We start from the raw sequence: 14463 nt of genomic DNA on the forward strand, positions 1-14463 counted from the left end.
AAAAAAAAAAAAAAAAAAACATTTTTGACTTTTAGCTTATAATATAATTATTTTATTGGATTTTTATATCAAAATCTCATTACTTTTACTTCCTGGGAAACCGAAAATAGCATCATGTACCAGGAGGTGTACATTCAAATTACAAGTGATATTCCATTGGTTTACACCTTTGAATGATCTCTCACCACCTCTGTTTAAACAAGAACTGCATCACATTTAGGAAGCAGTTTCATTGTGACTTTAATTAGTTGGTTGCATTTTCTCCGAACAGGCCTTCTACTGTCAACGCTCTCATTTTCAGTAAGGAACCACAAACACCACTAGGTGGCATACTGGTTTTGCAGTGAGCACGCTACTGCAGTATGCCATCTGATGGTGTTAAGAGGACATCAGCTGTTGATTTCTCCTCACACTGGCATGCAGTAGTTTTCAAAGAAAAAAAGAACACAAGGTAGTAAAATACATAAATCTTTATTCATATTAATGAAAAGATGAGCTTGACATTTTGATACATGGCATTTCCATTGCAATAAATGTTTACAAGTGACAGCAGTTAACCTATTGAACAATTCCCTTAAGAGTTCTAGACAACTGTTTTTCAGAGGACAGCTTGCATTCATTTGAATACCATTTTTTAAACTATATAAATAGATACATTGGATCCCAGAACAAGATTTGTGTTGGAAGGGAAAAAAATCTTGATTGGACAGGACAGTTTTAGTCTATACCACTGTATTGCTGAGATTCAACTTTTTATAAAATGTTTAGTCTAGGTAAAGGCAGTACCCCCCCCCCCCCCCCTTTTAAAGCCATCATTTGGGTTGGGGGGGAGAATCATTTGATAAAGCCGTAGTATCCTCTTGAATTAAATAATTTCCAATGTTTGTTATGGCGCCAAGAACATTCTAAAAGCATATTGTCAAAAATGCTCTGATGCCATTTCTTAAGATAAAAATGGATTGCAGGTTATCTGTATCCCTATGGTAATGCAAAGCCTGCAAAAATCATGGAATTTAAAAATTATTTTCCAGTTACAGATGATATGCATATAGTTTGATGTGTCATGAAAAAATGCTCATTTTTTCCAGATGGGCAATTGCTCAGTGTCAAACTTGTTTACTGACAGATCTAATATTCTTTGTAGAAATAACCCATTAAATAAATTCAGTTTACAGTAGTATCAAATGGTAGTTGTATTAGTCCTCCACCACTGAAATTTACTACAATAAAAGTTATGGAAGTTTGTCAACACAACAGTAATAAACCTGTATCACTATCTTAGAAAGGCCATGACTGGCTACTTACCCTGTTGGTGCTAAATGCCAGATGCCTCTCCACACATTTGCTCCATTTATTACTTCCAACATCAGACAGGACAAGAGGTGACCATTACACCACACGACATTAATATCAGTAAATGATATTGTCAAAATTCAACATTCACATTTTGATACATCAAGTCTTTTAGACCTTTGGATAACTGAAAAAGAATAGACGTGTCCTAAAAGCATTTCAGTGCCAAGATCATCTTCTAAAATAGACTAAAGATAATCCTCTAGACACGACGCCCATACAACAATCCTGTTATCTTGTGAATTTCAAAAAAATACTCCCAACATAATACATCTCATGTAATACTTGGCCTAGCATCCAGTTGTACAGAATAGACCCACACTACAATAAACAGCAGGTACTTACTGGGTTTAACTGACCTGTCATGCCAGCTGAGTGGGTTTTAAGGCTGAAAAGCCGATATGGATGGGCTACAGGTGACAAAAACATACAAAGCATTAAGTGATGTGGGCAGAGAATAAAATGTGCCACACCGATACCTGGAAGTACTCAATGCTGACCAGTTACCTACCATTTCTCTTAACCCAAGTGTATACCACAGCCCTGAATGACAAACACTCATGTCCTCAGTGCACCTCCTGTCTAAGTCTATGCAAGAGGAATGACGTTTATTCACAAGGTATACAGACAGTTAACTTTATGCTGATATTACTGAACCAAGTCTATCATGTCCAGATTTAAAATGTTTATTTGGAACAATTTAATTTGGACTACATATTGAGCCAAACTGCTGTTTATGCAGCAAACTATCCCCTTGCAGCAGATACTGTGACCTATGACTATGTAAAAGGTTATGAATAAGGATACATACTTGGTGGTGCATAATGAGGACATGACCATGAGAAATAAAAACACTAAACATTGTAGCATTCATGCAAGTTTAAGTAGTGTTTACAAAGTAAAATGATATTGGAATCAATATGAAGTTTAGTTTCTCTTTGATTGCTGTGTAGGTTTACTATTCCTATGAGATTCATAATAAAATCTGCATCCAGTGTTATGTCAACATACCATGATGTAACATGCAATATTTGGCACCAAAATTTGGCCAATATCTCAGTATAGGCTGGTGGATCCTACAAGATTTTGATCAAACTAAATGTCAATTGCATCAAATAAATTCATTGTGTCAGTCATTGTATTGACATAAAGCAACATTTGCTTTAAATATTGAATATTAACATCCTCCGTCTTTCTATGAGGTTTCAATGCAAGCTCACCAAGGATTTGATGGTGGCAAACTTAATTTCCTAATAAAATCTTGTAGTTTAACCCAGCCTTAAGATGAAATACAACACTAGTACAAACCTTCATGATGACTCACCTCCAGGTACGTCAGGACAAACCAGCATTGGATTTCAAGATGGATTTTATTACAACATAGATTCTTAAAACATTACAAAGGATGCATACAGTTACCCTTTTGACCATGAAATATCATTAAAAATAAACCTGAAATAAGAATAAAGCTAGACTGATGAGTCATGGATCTGTAACACTACTTAGTTGGAATCATTTTCGTCACTGAGACCCTCACCAACCACTGTTGGGGACGCAAGTCCAACAGCACCTAAGTGTGCTGTGAGGGCCTCAATCATTCTACCAAAGAAAAAAATAAAAATAAAAAATAATCAAATGTTTACAAGAGAAACTTGCCTTTGTAAGGGGTTGGTACGTTCATGTAACTCCAGCAGCTTCAAAAGCAATATGAACCATATTTAAACACACTTCACTTCTATAAACCTGAGTGAAACCTATGGAAAAAATATCCTCACATGTAATCAAATAACGACAAAATTGTTGTCATCATCAACTTATGTGGTGTTTGGCTGTTTCCCAATAAAGATGTTACATTAAATGTCCATATGTTATAATGGATAATTTGTGTCTTCACCACCACTGGTCTTACTGCTCATTGCTTGTGGCTAGGTTTGAAAAAGCACAAGGATGAGAGAAAGGTGTTAACCTCCAAACCTAGTGCGGTGGCTGCGTTGCTGCTTCAGTAGCGCCCAGCTGGAGACATGACAGGAGGTCTCATGCCCATGGGAGGGCCTCCCTGGTAGGAGACCATCGGAGGACCCTGCCCATATGGAGGCATCCCTCCAGGCATGTAGCCTGGCATGGCCTGGGGAGGGGCACCATACTGACCTGAGGACAAAACACAGGATGGGTCAATGCTGCTACTAATTTTCATAGTCAATTCCAAGTATGTGACCTTGTAATGAAACAAATAAAATTTAAAAACAGTGTTTGGACATCTCTTATATTTACAAAGCATGGCAACTTTTAAAGAAAAACATCCAAATCTGAGCACCTGATCACTTGGCTTGAAATAAAGCTTTTGCAGGATATTTTACATTACAGATTAATTTCCTTTTGTGCAACTCAGACATGTCATACCATGCATGGGATGCCTCATGCCAGGCTGCTGCGGTGGCATGCCTTGTTGTGGCGGCATCATGCCACCCACGGCCGCCACTGGGGGAGCAGCCACATGGGCCTGGCCCGCCCTGGGGATGAGACGCTGGTAACGGGGCAACTGGGCCCTCCTCTCCTCCTGTTGGCAGGGACAACACACACAGCCAACACTCAGACTAAAGAAACATAGTTATGCCCCTTACAGTGCAAAGATTAATACGTAAAACACTCCGTTGAGGAATATGGTACCAATTTTGGCATGACTATCGCTGCACTGATTTCAGACTGCTGATGATATTCATAATGGTCAAATTCGGCCCACCAGATAATCTGAAATGAACCATCCTCTACCATTACTAAAAAAAGAAAATACTGTTATACATAGAGTATGAGGTCATAACTGGCAGTGCAAGGATATGCACTCAAATTTAAAATTTGGCAGAAATATTGGCATGAATGTCCAATTTCATGCTGATCATGATATTGATACTCAGAATGAGCATGACAGTCAAATACTGGCCAGACTAAATATCCTCTACCAACTCCAGCACACAGAATGCACTATTACGTGTATCAGTCATTACTTACTGTGAAAGGGCAAAATGCAAAGTTCAAGCAACTTACCAGTGAGATATCCTCATCAGGGTGGATCAACTTACTGGTTGCACTCGTGGTGGTGAGGGTGGCAGGCTTACTACTGGTCACTGTGGCTGGGGGCTTGGCCACAGTGCTGCTAGAGGGGTTAGAGGAGGAAGAAGAGGAAGAGGAGGAGGAAGAAGAGGCAGAGGGCTGGGTGTAGGCAGGGAATGTTGGTTTGGGGGGTTCGGTGGAGGCAGCTGTGCTGTGGGAGTTTGGAGCTGCAGTTCCTGAAGCACTGTGCTGGGCCTGTGCAGAGAGACAGAAACAAAGGTAATGGACAGGTCAAAATAACTGGAAATTAGTACTTTTCCACTTTTTCCACCCCAAGATGTACAAAAATCTCAGAGGTTTCTGCACAATAGAGGCAAAATAATCATTATATAACAAAATACTAAAAGTAATCGACAGAAACATTGCCAAATGAAAATACTGTCGATTCTTCAATCCAAGTAAAATATTAGTGTTTCAGTTTTAATGTGGAAATGATGTTCCAATTAGACTCCTACATATTGTGATCACGATTATTAGCCACAATTATTAGTCTTGATGATTTGGGGAAGATAACAATTGCACCATTATTGCACTTTTAAATCTCATAGCAAACATCATGATTACTTTTAACTACAGGGAACTTTCTAAATAAAATGAATTACATTTTTCAGCATCAGAACAATTATTAATAGTTTAAACAAAAATCATGACATACAATTGTGCAGCCTTAGACATCCAGAATTGCAAGCTCTCGAGTATTTCTCAATATTGACAATATGTTACACGTTGCGTGAGAAGTCATTTCAAAACATGATGGGTAGCTATTGCAGAATTGAGGGGTGGATGAGGCAAGTCATGCCTGAGCAAAATGAAATGAAAATATCTGGCTCTTCCTCATTCTGTGTTAAATAAATGAAGCGCATGCGCAGAAATAAAGCTCAGAAATAAAAAACAAAACAAAAGGCCAGTTCTTCCCAGGGGTAATCATCCACTGAGATTGACAATATGACAATCGTGCTAGTGTTATTACACAAGTGGGCAAACACTGTTAGTAATCAGCCTAATTTGAAAGGGATTTACAGCCAGTCAGCGTTAATAAATAAGCGACATGCTGCTGCCACGGTCCAATTCAAAGTCCTGTCAGTCAGCGTACTTGTGGTGTGTTAGGGTAGGGAGGCTGGGAGGAGGCAGACTGAGGGTCTGCAGGTGGAGAGGAAATGGCTGCTGTGCTGCTGGGAGCACCAGAGCCCATCTGCAGCGTAGAGGAGGGTAGAGGAGAGCAGAGCAAATAATCTATCTAGATTCAACGGTGAGAACATAGTTTACTATCAAAACAGAGTGATAATGGAACAGGAAATGGGACGGTGAGGACAGGAAAGGAGGAATATCTGATAGAAAACAGGAAATGGAAAAAGGTGACAAAAAAATTAAATCTTGGAAAAACAAATTATACTGATTTTTACATAAAGATATATATAAGAAAGCATAGGGGTATTAAATACATAGAAAAGAGGAGAACGCTACCTTTCTGAAAAGGGGAACAGGATTACACAAACCTCTAAATATGAAAAAGCCAAAGCCGGATTTTCCAACCTCACATAAGGCGTGCAAATTTAATTCCAACAGTGCTTTGTCCATTCATAGGGCATTTGAAAGAGTTCAAATATCTTTTTGTTTCTTCCTTAAGATTGTTGAGTGCTCAGAGAGTTTTTGACCAACTGTGCTTACCACACTGGTGCTGTTATCTGTACACCTCTCTGAAAGCTAGGTGAAAAAAAGTATTTTAGGTCCTTCTGCTGCCCACCTGTGCTGCGCTGGGGAAGAGAGGCTTGCTGACGGCGGGTTGGGCCACTGGTACTGCCGGTCGGCTGGGCATCACTCCTGCTGCGGCGGCCTGGGCCATGTGGGGCATGCCGGGCCTGGGAGCCATGTGAGGCGGCATTCCTAAAGAACACACAAGACGGGTATAATTTTGCATTCAAATAATGTGTTCAAGAGCATAATCCTCAATTTCTCCATCGTGACAGAACATCCTTTTCTCAATTTAAAAAAAAAATCTTTTTAAGTGTACAATAACAGCAATTGTAATGTTGACATTCAGTGGTTTGATTCAATTTGTGAAATAATTTCAGCAAACAAACATTTCACACAGAATATTGTTGAAAAACAAAATGACCAATTAAGTCACACATCTGAAAATTCAGACTTTAATGTACAATACAATAATTTTACTGTCTCTCTTCTAAAATACAACCATTGCTCACCTGGGGGCATACCGGGCATCCCTGGCATCATAGGAGGCATCATCCCTCCCATTGGCATCATGCTGCAAAAAGCATTAAAACCAACATTTCTCTAAATTAGGACTAAAACTATGATAAAATGGCAAGTCGTTATGACCCAACATCCCAAAAGTTGATGCAAATGCATAAGATTAATGATCAACAATGGAATGAGTGAACTCTTACCCTGGTGGCATTCCATGCATGCCAGGCGGCATCCCGTGCATCATGGGAGGAACGCCCGGCATCATAGGAGGCATTCCTGTGATGAAGAGACATAGAGGACAGTTTTAGCTTACTAACAATGCAACACTGCATCAAAACATACAGGTGGCCATGCACAGCATTATACAGAGCAACACATTATGTGTATGCAATGAGCCGGTGCCCTCTGCTACTTCACAAGAAACCAGGGCAACGACCCAAGTAAACAATTGGAGAGTCTTCATTAGAAATAAATGTGAATTATATCCCCAAAAAAGACAAGGAAAAAAGACAACACTGTTAAATCAATTAGTCCAGCTAATCACTATGGCCTTGCCTTGGTATCCTCCAGGAGGCATCCCTGGTGCTCCAGCCACAGGAGGCATCCCAGGCTGGGCCATAGGAGCAGTGTAGCCTGCCTGTGGCTGGACAGTGGCAGGATGCTGAAATGATGGTCCTGCCTCATCGTCATCATCTTCCTCATCAGAGTCGTCCTGATTGTTCTGCTTCTTCTTCTGACTCTCTGGACGGGAAACACATAGGAAAGTGATGAGTAAGTATACAACATGATATAAATTCTCACTAGTTTTAGGGTGGGAGGCAATAGGGTGCTTTTAATGTAAGCGCACATAACTTTTAGGAACGAAGATAATAGAGTTGTGATATATTCAGATGCCTTTCGTATGGAGAATTCAGTAGGAAAGTTCTATAGAGTTACCCTACTGCCAGGGATCTCCCTAGACCTCCCTTGTTAAATTTTAATTATATAATCAATACAACTATGCACTGAATATAATTTCACTGACAAATTATTCCAGGTTAAAATCACTAGATGACAAAAACATACAGAGTCCAGTTTTACCATCAAGGTACGTCTGGAAAGATTACAGGCGTTCACGGTACTTTTTCTCCTACTTGCAAGAAACACATGTCAAAGTAAACTAAGTCAAGTATCTAGTTTTATCATTTATTCATTATGTTCTGATTTACCTTTCACCTATATTATGGACAAAGAGACCCTAGTAGAGACATTTAAGTGAAACCAGATGTTGAGGTTCTGTTTTGAAGGTGTCCTATAACATGACTGCATGTATGATAAACACATGTGGTAGACGCATGATCAGGGGATGCCCTCTCTCATGGCTTTGTGCCAATTGGTTGAAAGTATTTAAGAAAATATGCATTGACCAACCACAGATCATTTCTTTGTCTCTTAGAAAACTATATAAGATCAAGTATTTTGTTTTTTAGTTGAGACATACTGATGTAAGCTTTGTGTGTGATCTTATGTCTCCTTATTATTGACTCAATAATAATCTCATTAATCTTCAAAATCAGTAAGTGGCTTGTGTCTTTACTTTGTGTATGAGTCCAGTGCTTTTGACAGATTTCCACGACATTTTGGAGGTTCCACCTCCATCAACCATTGGATTCTATCCATTTCTACAGAGAATGGGAGGGTCTGATCTCAAGAAGGAGGAAGACTCATCAGGGCTTTCACCACCTCCTTTCTATGCAGACTCCACCTCCTTCCCTTTTGTTTTTCACTGCCCACAGATTCGCAGCATGTCAGCTAAGCAGGAAACAGACACGGTGACCCAGATACCTATGATGATGTTTCTGAATTAGTAACCAGAACCTGCAGATGGAAGTCAAGGCTTCTGGCAGCCACATGTATTGGTCTACAGGCCATGATAACCTGATGAACTGAAGGAAGTTGCCAAAGAATTGCCAGACCCCCACAAAACTGGAGGTGAGAAGTGGGAGGTTGCAATGAAACAGTTGTTGACAATGTGTCACCCTACATTGGCAGAGGTAGAAGCAGTATACCGTAGGTGTTTTCTGTTAAGATGGCCGAACATCAAGCCAGCCGGCACACAAACTATGATCCAGATTACCAGGAATACAGAGACTAGATGGATAAGCTCTACTGCTGTGAAAACTGCTTTTTCCCTGCGTACCAGTTGGCCTGAAATCTGCAGGACCATGTAGAATGATGGTGAGTCTGCCATTGATTATCGTGCTAGAATGGAATCTGTGTTTGCTGCCCATTCTGGTGTTGACCAGGATAATGATGCCTACGACAACCTGCTGAAGAATGCGTTGATACAAGGTCTCCATTCAACTCTGAAGAGCCAAACTGTGGCTGCGTGCATCGTCTGGGAAACCAAACCCCTAAGTGAAGTCTGGGCTTATGTCCTCTACACTGAAAGGAACCAGAGTGACATTGAGTAGAAACACAGTAAGAAATTCCAATCTGCATAGTTAATGTTTTATCAACAGACTGGAAATCGAGGCAATGAAGTACACCGAGGACGAGAACGTGAAGGTAGAGGCTATGGAAGACAACCACCCACACAGCCTCCTAACCAGCAATGCCTGGAGTGCTGCAACTGTAAAGGGTATGGCCATATGGCTCATGACTGTTCATCAAATCACAGGTCTGGCCTACGAAAACGTGAGAATGCACCTGATGGATCCTGGCCACATGCAACTCTTAGGACTGTCTGTGAATGCTCCAGGATTCCAGTCAGATAACACATAGGAGACAGAGGGAACAGGTCAGAGAGGTGAACAGTATAGCTCAGATGAACAGAAAGACACTGAACTTATAACTTATGGTCAGTATATTAAAACACTACCCATAGAGACAGAAAGTAGCTAAATTAAGTTTGAGAGTAGGAAATGAAGTGGTGTTCTTTTTGGTTGATTCTGGTGTAGATGTTTCCGTTGTGCAGTCTAAGTTGCTCCCAAATGCACCCAATCAACAAAACATTTTTTTTAAAAACAATTGGCTCATCAGGAGTCCTGGTGTTAAAACCGATTTCTGAACCACTTTCTGTCACTTAAGGTGATTACAAAGGAAATCATCCTTTTTTGTTGACAGATTTTTGTCCAGATAATTTGTTGGGACATGATCTTATGTGTGCTTTGGGAATAAATATGTACTGCAGTCCGGATGGTATTATTTTCTCCTCTAAAACACTAGGTATTTTTATTATGACAACACATAATGGTTATATTTGGGATCTCACAGAGTATGTAGATGAGGATGTTTTGTTTTGTTTTTTTTCACCAAGAGAAAGACACCACTCTCTATTCTTTTCACATGCCTTTAGCAACTGCTATGGACTACTAGTAAATTTGATTTTGGCTGTATGAAAACAGCAACACCTATAGTGGAAGAACCAAAATCTTTCTTCAGACCATGTAAGAGACAATATTCCCTCAGCCTAGAGGCTGTAGGGGGAATTGCTCCTGTTATTGAGTCATTGAAAAAAAAAAAAAAAAAAGGTGCCATCGTGGAATGCCCACATTCTCCTTGCAATACCCCTCTTCTGCCTATTAGAAAGCCAAACGGTGGTTGAAGACCTGTTCAAGATTAGAGAGCTGTAAATGACATTGTGTAACATCCAGCGTCCACAGTACCAAATGTGGTAACTCTAATGTCTTAGGTCTCATCTGATTCTTGTTGGTTTACTGTGATTGACCTGGCAAATGCTTTTTTCAGCATTTCTGTGCATCCTGACTCCCAGTTCTGGTTTGCCTTCACCTTAAATGGTAAGCGCTACATGTGGACTTGTATGCCTCAGGGTTTCTCAAGCAGCCCTACTTTGTTTGTTCTGGCTGTAGCTGAGAACCTCTCAGGTTGGGAGTCCCCTAAGTGGTAGTACATTATGTGGATGATCTTTTGTTGTGTTCCCCTTCTGAGCAGGCCTGCAAAATAGACATTGTCTCCCTTCTCTGTTACTTAGCAGAGAATGGATACAAGGTCTCAAAAGATAAAATCCAGCTGGTTTTATAGTCCGTACGCTATCTAGGACATATTGTCACACCTGACGGTTGTAAACTCGATCCCGAACGCGGAATAGCAATTTTGGAGGTGCCAAAACCTGCAAGCAAATGATGTCGTTTTTGGGTCTTGTAGGCTACGGCCGCCCATGGATACGTGACTATCCAGAGATATCTCTACCACTGTATGACATCACGAACGGTGGTAAACATTTGGCCATGACTGACCCCCTGACTTGGACTATTGAGACTGACAAAGTATTTACTGACTTGAAATAGGCTCTTTCTAGTTCTTCCTATTTAGGACTCCCTATAATAAACCCTTCAATCTGTTCGTCTCTGAACAAGATGGGTTTATATCAGCTGTTTTGACTCTCATGTCTCATGGTGACAAACAGCGCCCTGTTGGCTATTTCTCTAAACACCTGTCTACGACTGAGAGAGCAACGGTCCTATGCTTTAGGTCTGTTGCTGCAGCTACTGAAGCTGTCTTTATAACTGCTGACAATGTTGTTATGTGTTCTTTAACCGTTTATGTTTCACATGCTGTCCATTTTTTTCATTCTTCAGGCTAAGACTGCTCACCTAACTCCTACAAAGATGCTGCATTGGTGGAATGTTCTACTTACTGGGCCCTCATTTATCAATCTAGCGTAGAAACTAGCGCAGATTGGCGCGCAGAAATTATCTTACGACAGGGTTCACGTGTGATTCATGAAACGTTCGTAACTCGCCAATTACAGTGTAAGAATGATCGGCCGTTGATAAATGCCGCGACTGAAAACAATCTTAATTTAAATATCATGCCCTTAAATATTCTTGGTTTAGGGGTCTCGTCCCTAGAGTTTACGAGATGGAGATGCGTAATACGTCCAAGAAGAGAAACTTCTCCGATCTCCATATAGAAACTCGCAAAGTCCAATTGAATCAATTAGTTCTATTTGGCAGCCTGGAAAGTTATCAAAGGAAGTCGGAAAAATGCAGTATGGAAAGAAATTACTGCTGCGATCAACTGCGTTGCCGTGGACAATTGAACTTCAGCTGACGTTTGAATATTTAATTATACATCCGTGATATGTATACCATATATAATAATAGCCTAATATAAAGCTTGTATCGCAATTCTTTACATTTAGGTGAAGGAAAAATGGTCACACCTCAAACAAGTAGGCTATCTCAAAATGAAAGAGAAATGAATCTTACACCAGAAAACTGTTAACCCCGTTAACAATTTGAAAATACTTATTCATGTTAGGGATATGACACATAGTCGATGTAGGCCTTTACAAAATAGAATATTTTGCCATAGGTTACATATTTTTAAGTGATGGATATGTGGCTGCATATGCTTAGATGCCAGTCAGAATACTATATGGTCTAATAACAATTTTCCGACTCAGCCAGATTTACTATGCTGCACTGCAAGTCCACGTTGACTCGAAAACTTGTTACACGAGTTGAGACTTAACGTGAGATTTGATCGTAGCCTCCGCTTACGTCCAAATTGATAAATGCTGAGTTTTGCGTGGAAATGACGGTACGCCCAGTTTTCTGTCGTACGTTCATTTCATAAATGAGGGTCTATGTCTCATGTTATTCTGAAGTGCTGTATTGTTTTAACCCTTCCACACTTCTCCCTACAGTGGAAGATGGTGAATCCCACTGCTGCTTATAGGTTGTTGATATTGCTGCCAAACCTTGTGATGCCTTGTTTGATATATCACTGATTAACCCTGACTGTGTTTTCTTTGTAGATGGTGTTCCTTGTGTTGCTTATGCTGTTTGCACTGCATATGATGTTGTTGGAAGTGCTAAGCTTCCAGGACATTTTTCTGCGCAAGCAGCAGAATTCTTTGCCTTAACTCGTGCTTTTATTCTAGGTGTTGGTAAAGACCTCATCCTCTACATAGACTATCAATATGCTTTCAATTTGTGTTATCATTTTCATGCTGTTTTTAAATGACAGGCTTACACAGGTGGTGTTGATCCAGTTTCATTGGGAACTGCTGTTGCTGATGCCGTAGCTAAAGCTGCTACGTTTTTTTCCTGTTTCTTCCACTTTGCAAAATGCATCTGCCTTCTAGGATGATAGTGACAACGACGAAGCAGCTTTTGAAGAACGAGACGAAACCACTCTGCATCGGATGTGCTAGTAACCTCTCCAGTGTGGTGGCCTTCTACTGAGTGTAAAGCTCATGGGTTGAAGATAACATGCTTTATTGTGTTGTTGTTTTTTACCCTAATTTAATTTGAAGCTTGCTTGTAATTCTCAGAAGTAATGTGAAGTATACATAGGGTAGGATGTATCTAGCTTTCATTTTATTTTCATCTTAGTTGTCACTCTGTGACAAAAGGGAGGAATTAATGTAAGAAATAAAATGAATCAAATTACTATTATTTACCCAGGTATTAGTTAGGATGTTGTTATGCTCATCTAACAGTACCAGTACATTTAATTTGAACAACAAATCAGTGGCAAAATACTTCTTCAACTGAAACAAGTGGCTTGAATGACATTCGTGTTAGGAAGCTTAGACCTCTTATTATAGATCTCGTAGCTACAACAACTTTTGACCGTGATATCCCCTGGTATGAGAAGGTGGTACATTTTTTCTATCCACAGATAAGAGTATCTCGTTTAGCTTTACAGCTAGATAACCTGTCTTATACTATGGATGGTTTTGCAAATGCAACTGTGAAAGGTTTTTCATTCATTAAGGAGACTTTGAAGTCCCATAGATTGACTTTGTTAAGACACCAGCAAGTCTTGGATTTTTATTAGCTAAGACTGGAGGTTTATGTGCAACATTCAATTCTACTGGTGGTTCCTGTATTTTACAGATAATTTGACGGATGTTATTTTTGTTTTGAACCGTTTTCGGTCTAGTTTCCAGCCCAGTTTTGCTGATCCTTTTCTATAGCTGGTTGACAAATATTTTTGGTTCAGGTATACTGGAGACAATTTTGTCTGTTATAGGAACCATACTGTTGTTATTTTTGATAGCTATGTGTTTTCTGAGTTGTGCTAAAGCTATGATTCATAAGTTCAACACTATCTCACTAACTGCTGTAGCAATACAATATGATGATAAATGTTAAGACTTTGATGATAAAAACAACTTTCAACAGCTGAAATTCTACCTGGATCCGGATATACAAAGCACAGGGGTTGATGACCTCTATGTGTAACAATGATTTGGTTGTTCATAATGGATGTTTTGCTCATGTCTCTGGCTCGTGCATATGTGAAGGTTGATGTGTTGGGGTCATGTTGATAAATGATAAAAAGGGGGGAATGTCAAGGTAAACTAAGTCAAGTATCTAGTTTTATCATTTATTCATTATGTTCTGATTTACCTTTCACCTATATTATGGACAAAGAGACCCTAGTAGAGACATTTAAGTGAAACCAGATGTTGAGGTTCTGTTTTGAAGGTGTCCTATAACATGACTGCATGTATGATAAACACATGTGGTAGACGCATGATCAGGGGATGCCCTCTCTCATGGCTTTGTGCCAATTGGTTGAAAGTATTTAAGAAAATATGCATTGACCAACCACAGATCATTTCTTTGTCTCTTAGAAAACTATATAAGATCAAGTATTTTGTTTTTTAGTTGAGACATACTGATGTAAGCTTTGGTGTGATCTTATGTCTCCTTATTATTGACTCAATAATAATCTCATTAATCTTCAAAATCAGTAAGTGGCTTGTGTCTTTACTTTGTGTATGAGTCCAGTGCTTTTGACAGATTTCCACGACACAAACATCCCCTCAAATGT

At 39.7% G+C, this 14463-nt stretch overlaps 1 protein-coding gene across 1 annotated transcript; it reads right to left on the minus strand.

Annotated features, from left to right (window-relative positions):
• Nucleotides 1-501: 501 nt before the first annotated feature.
• LOC139667851 (BUB3-interacting and GLEBS motif-containing protein ZNF207-like) lies at nucleotides 502-8939 on the minus strand. The gene is made up of 9 exons (XM_071547325.1): nucleotides 8849-8939; nucleotides 7225-7410; nucleotides 6870-6945; nucleotides 6666-6727; nucleotides 6206-6345; nucleotides 5555-5653; nucleotides 4396-4656; nucleotides 3754-3910; nucleotides 502-3501 (listed from the first exon to the last, which is right to left on the minus strand). The coding sequence occupies exons 1-9, from the start codon at nucleotides 8937-8939 to the stop codon at nucleotides 3353-3355; spliced, it is 1221 nt and encodes a 406-aa protein (XP_071403426.1). The 3' UTR covers nucleotides 502-3352.
• Nucleotides 8940-14463: the final 5524 nt, after the last annotated feature.

This window comes from Centroberyx affinis, unplaced genomic scaffold (assembly GCF_046629955.1).
Source record: "Centroberyx affinis isolate AG114_WGS23_722 - 3 ecotype Tasmania unplaced genomic scaffold, CSIRO-AGI_Caff_v1 ptg005815l_1, whole genome shotgun sequence".
NCBI lineage: Eukaryota > Metazoa > Chordata > Actinopteri > Beryciformes > Berycidae > Centroberyx > Centroberyx affinis.

Coding starts and splice junctions, on each gene's coding strand:
- LOC139667851 (XM_071547325.1), bottom strand. CDS start 8,939: ATGGGCAGCAAACACAGATTCCATTCTAGCACGATAATCAATGGCAGA. Junction 3,911..4,395: donor CTGATGAGGATATCTCACTG/GTAAGTTGCTTG, acceptor CCCTGCCAACAG/GAGGAGAGGAGGGCCCAGTT. Junction 3,502..3,753: donor CATGAGGCATCCCATGCATG/GTATGACATGTC, acceptor TTTTGTCCTCAG/GTCAGTATGGTGCCCCTCCC.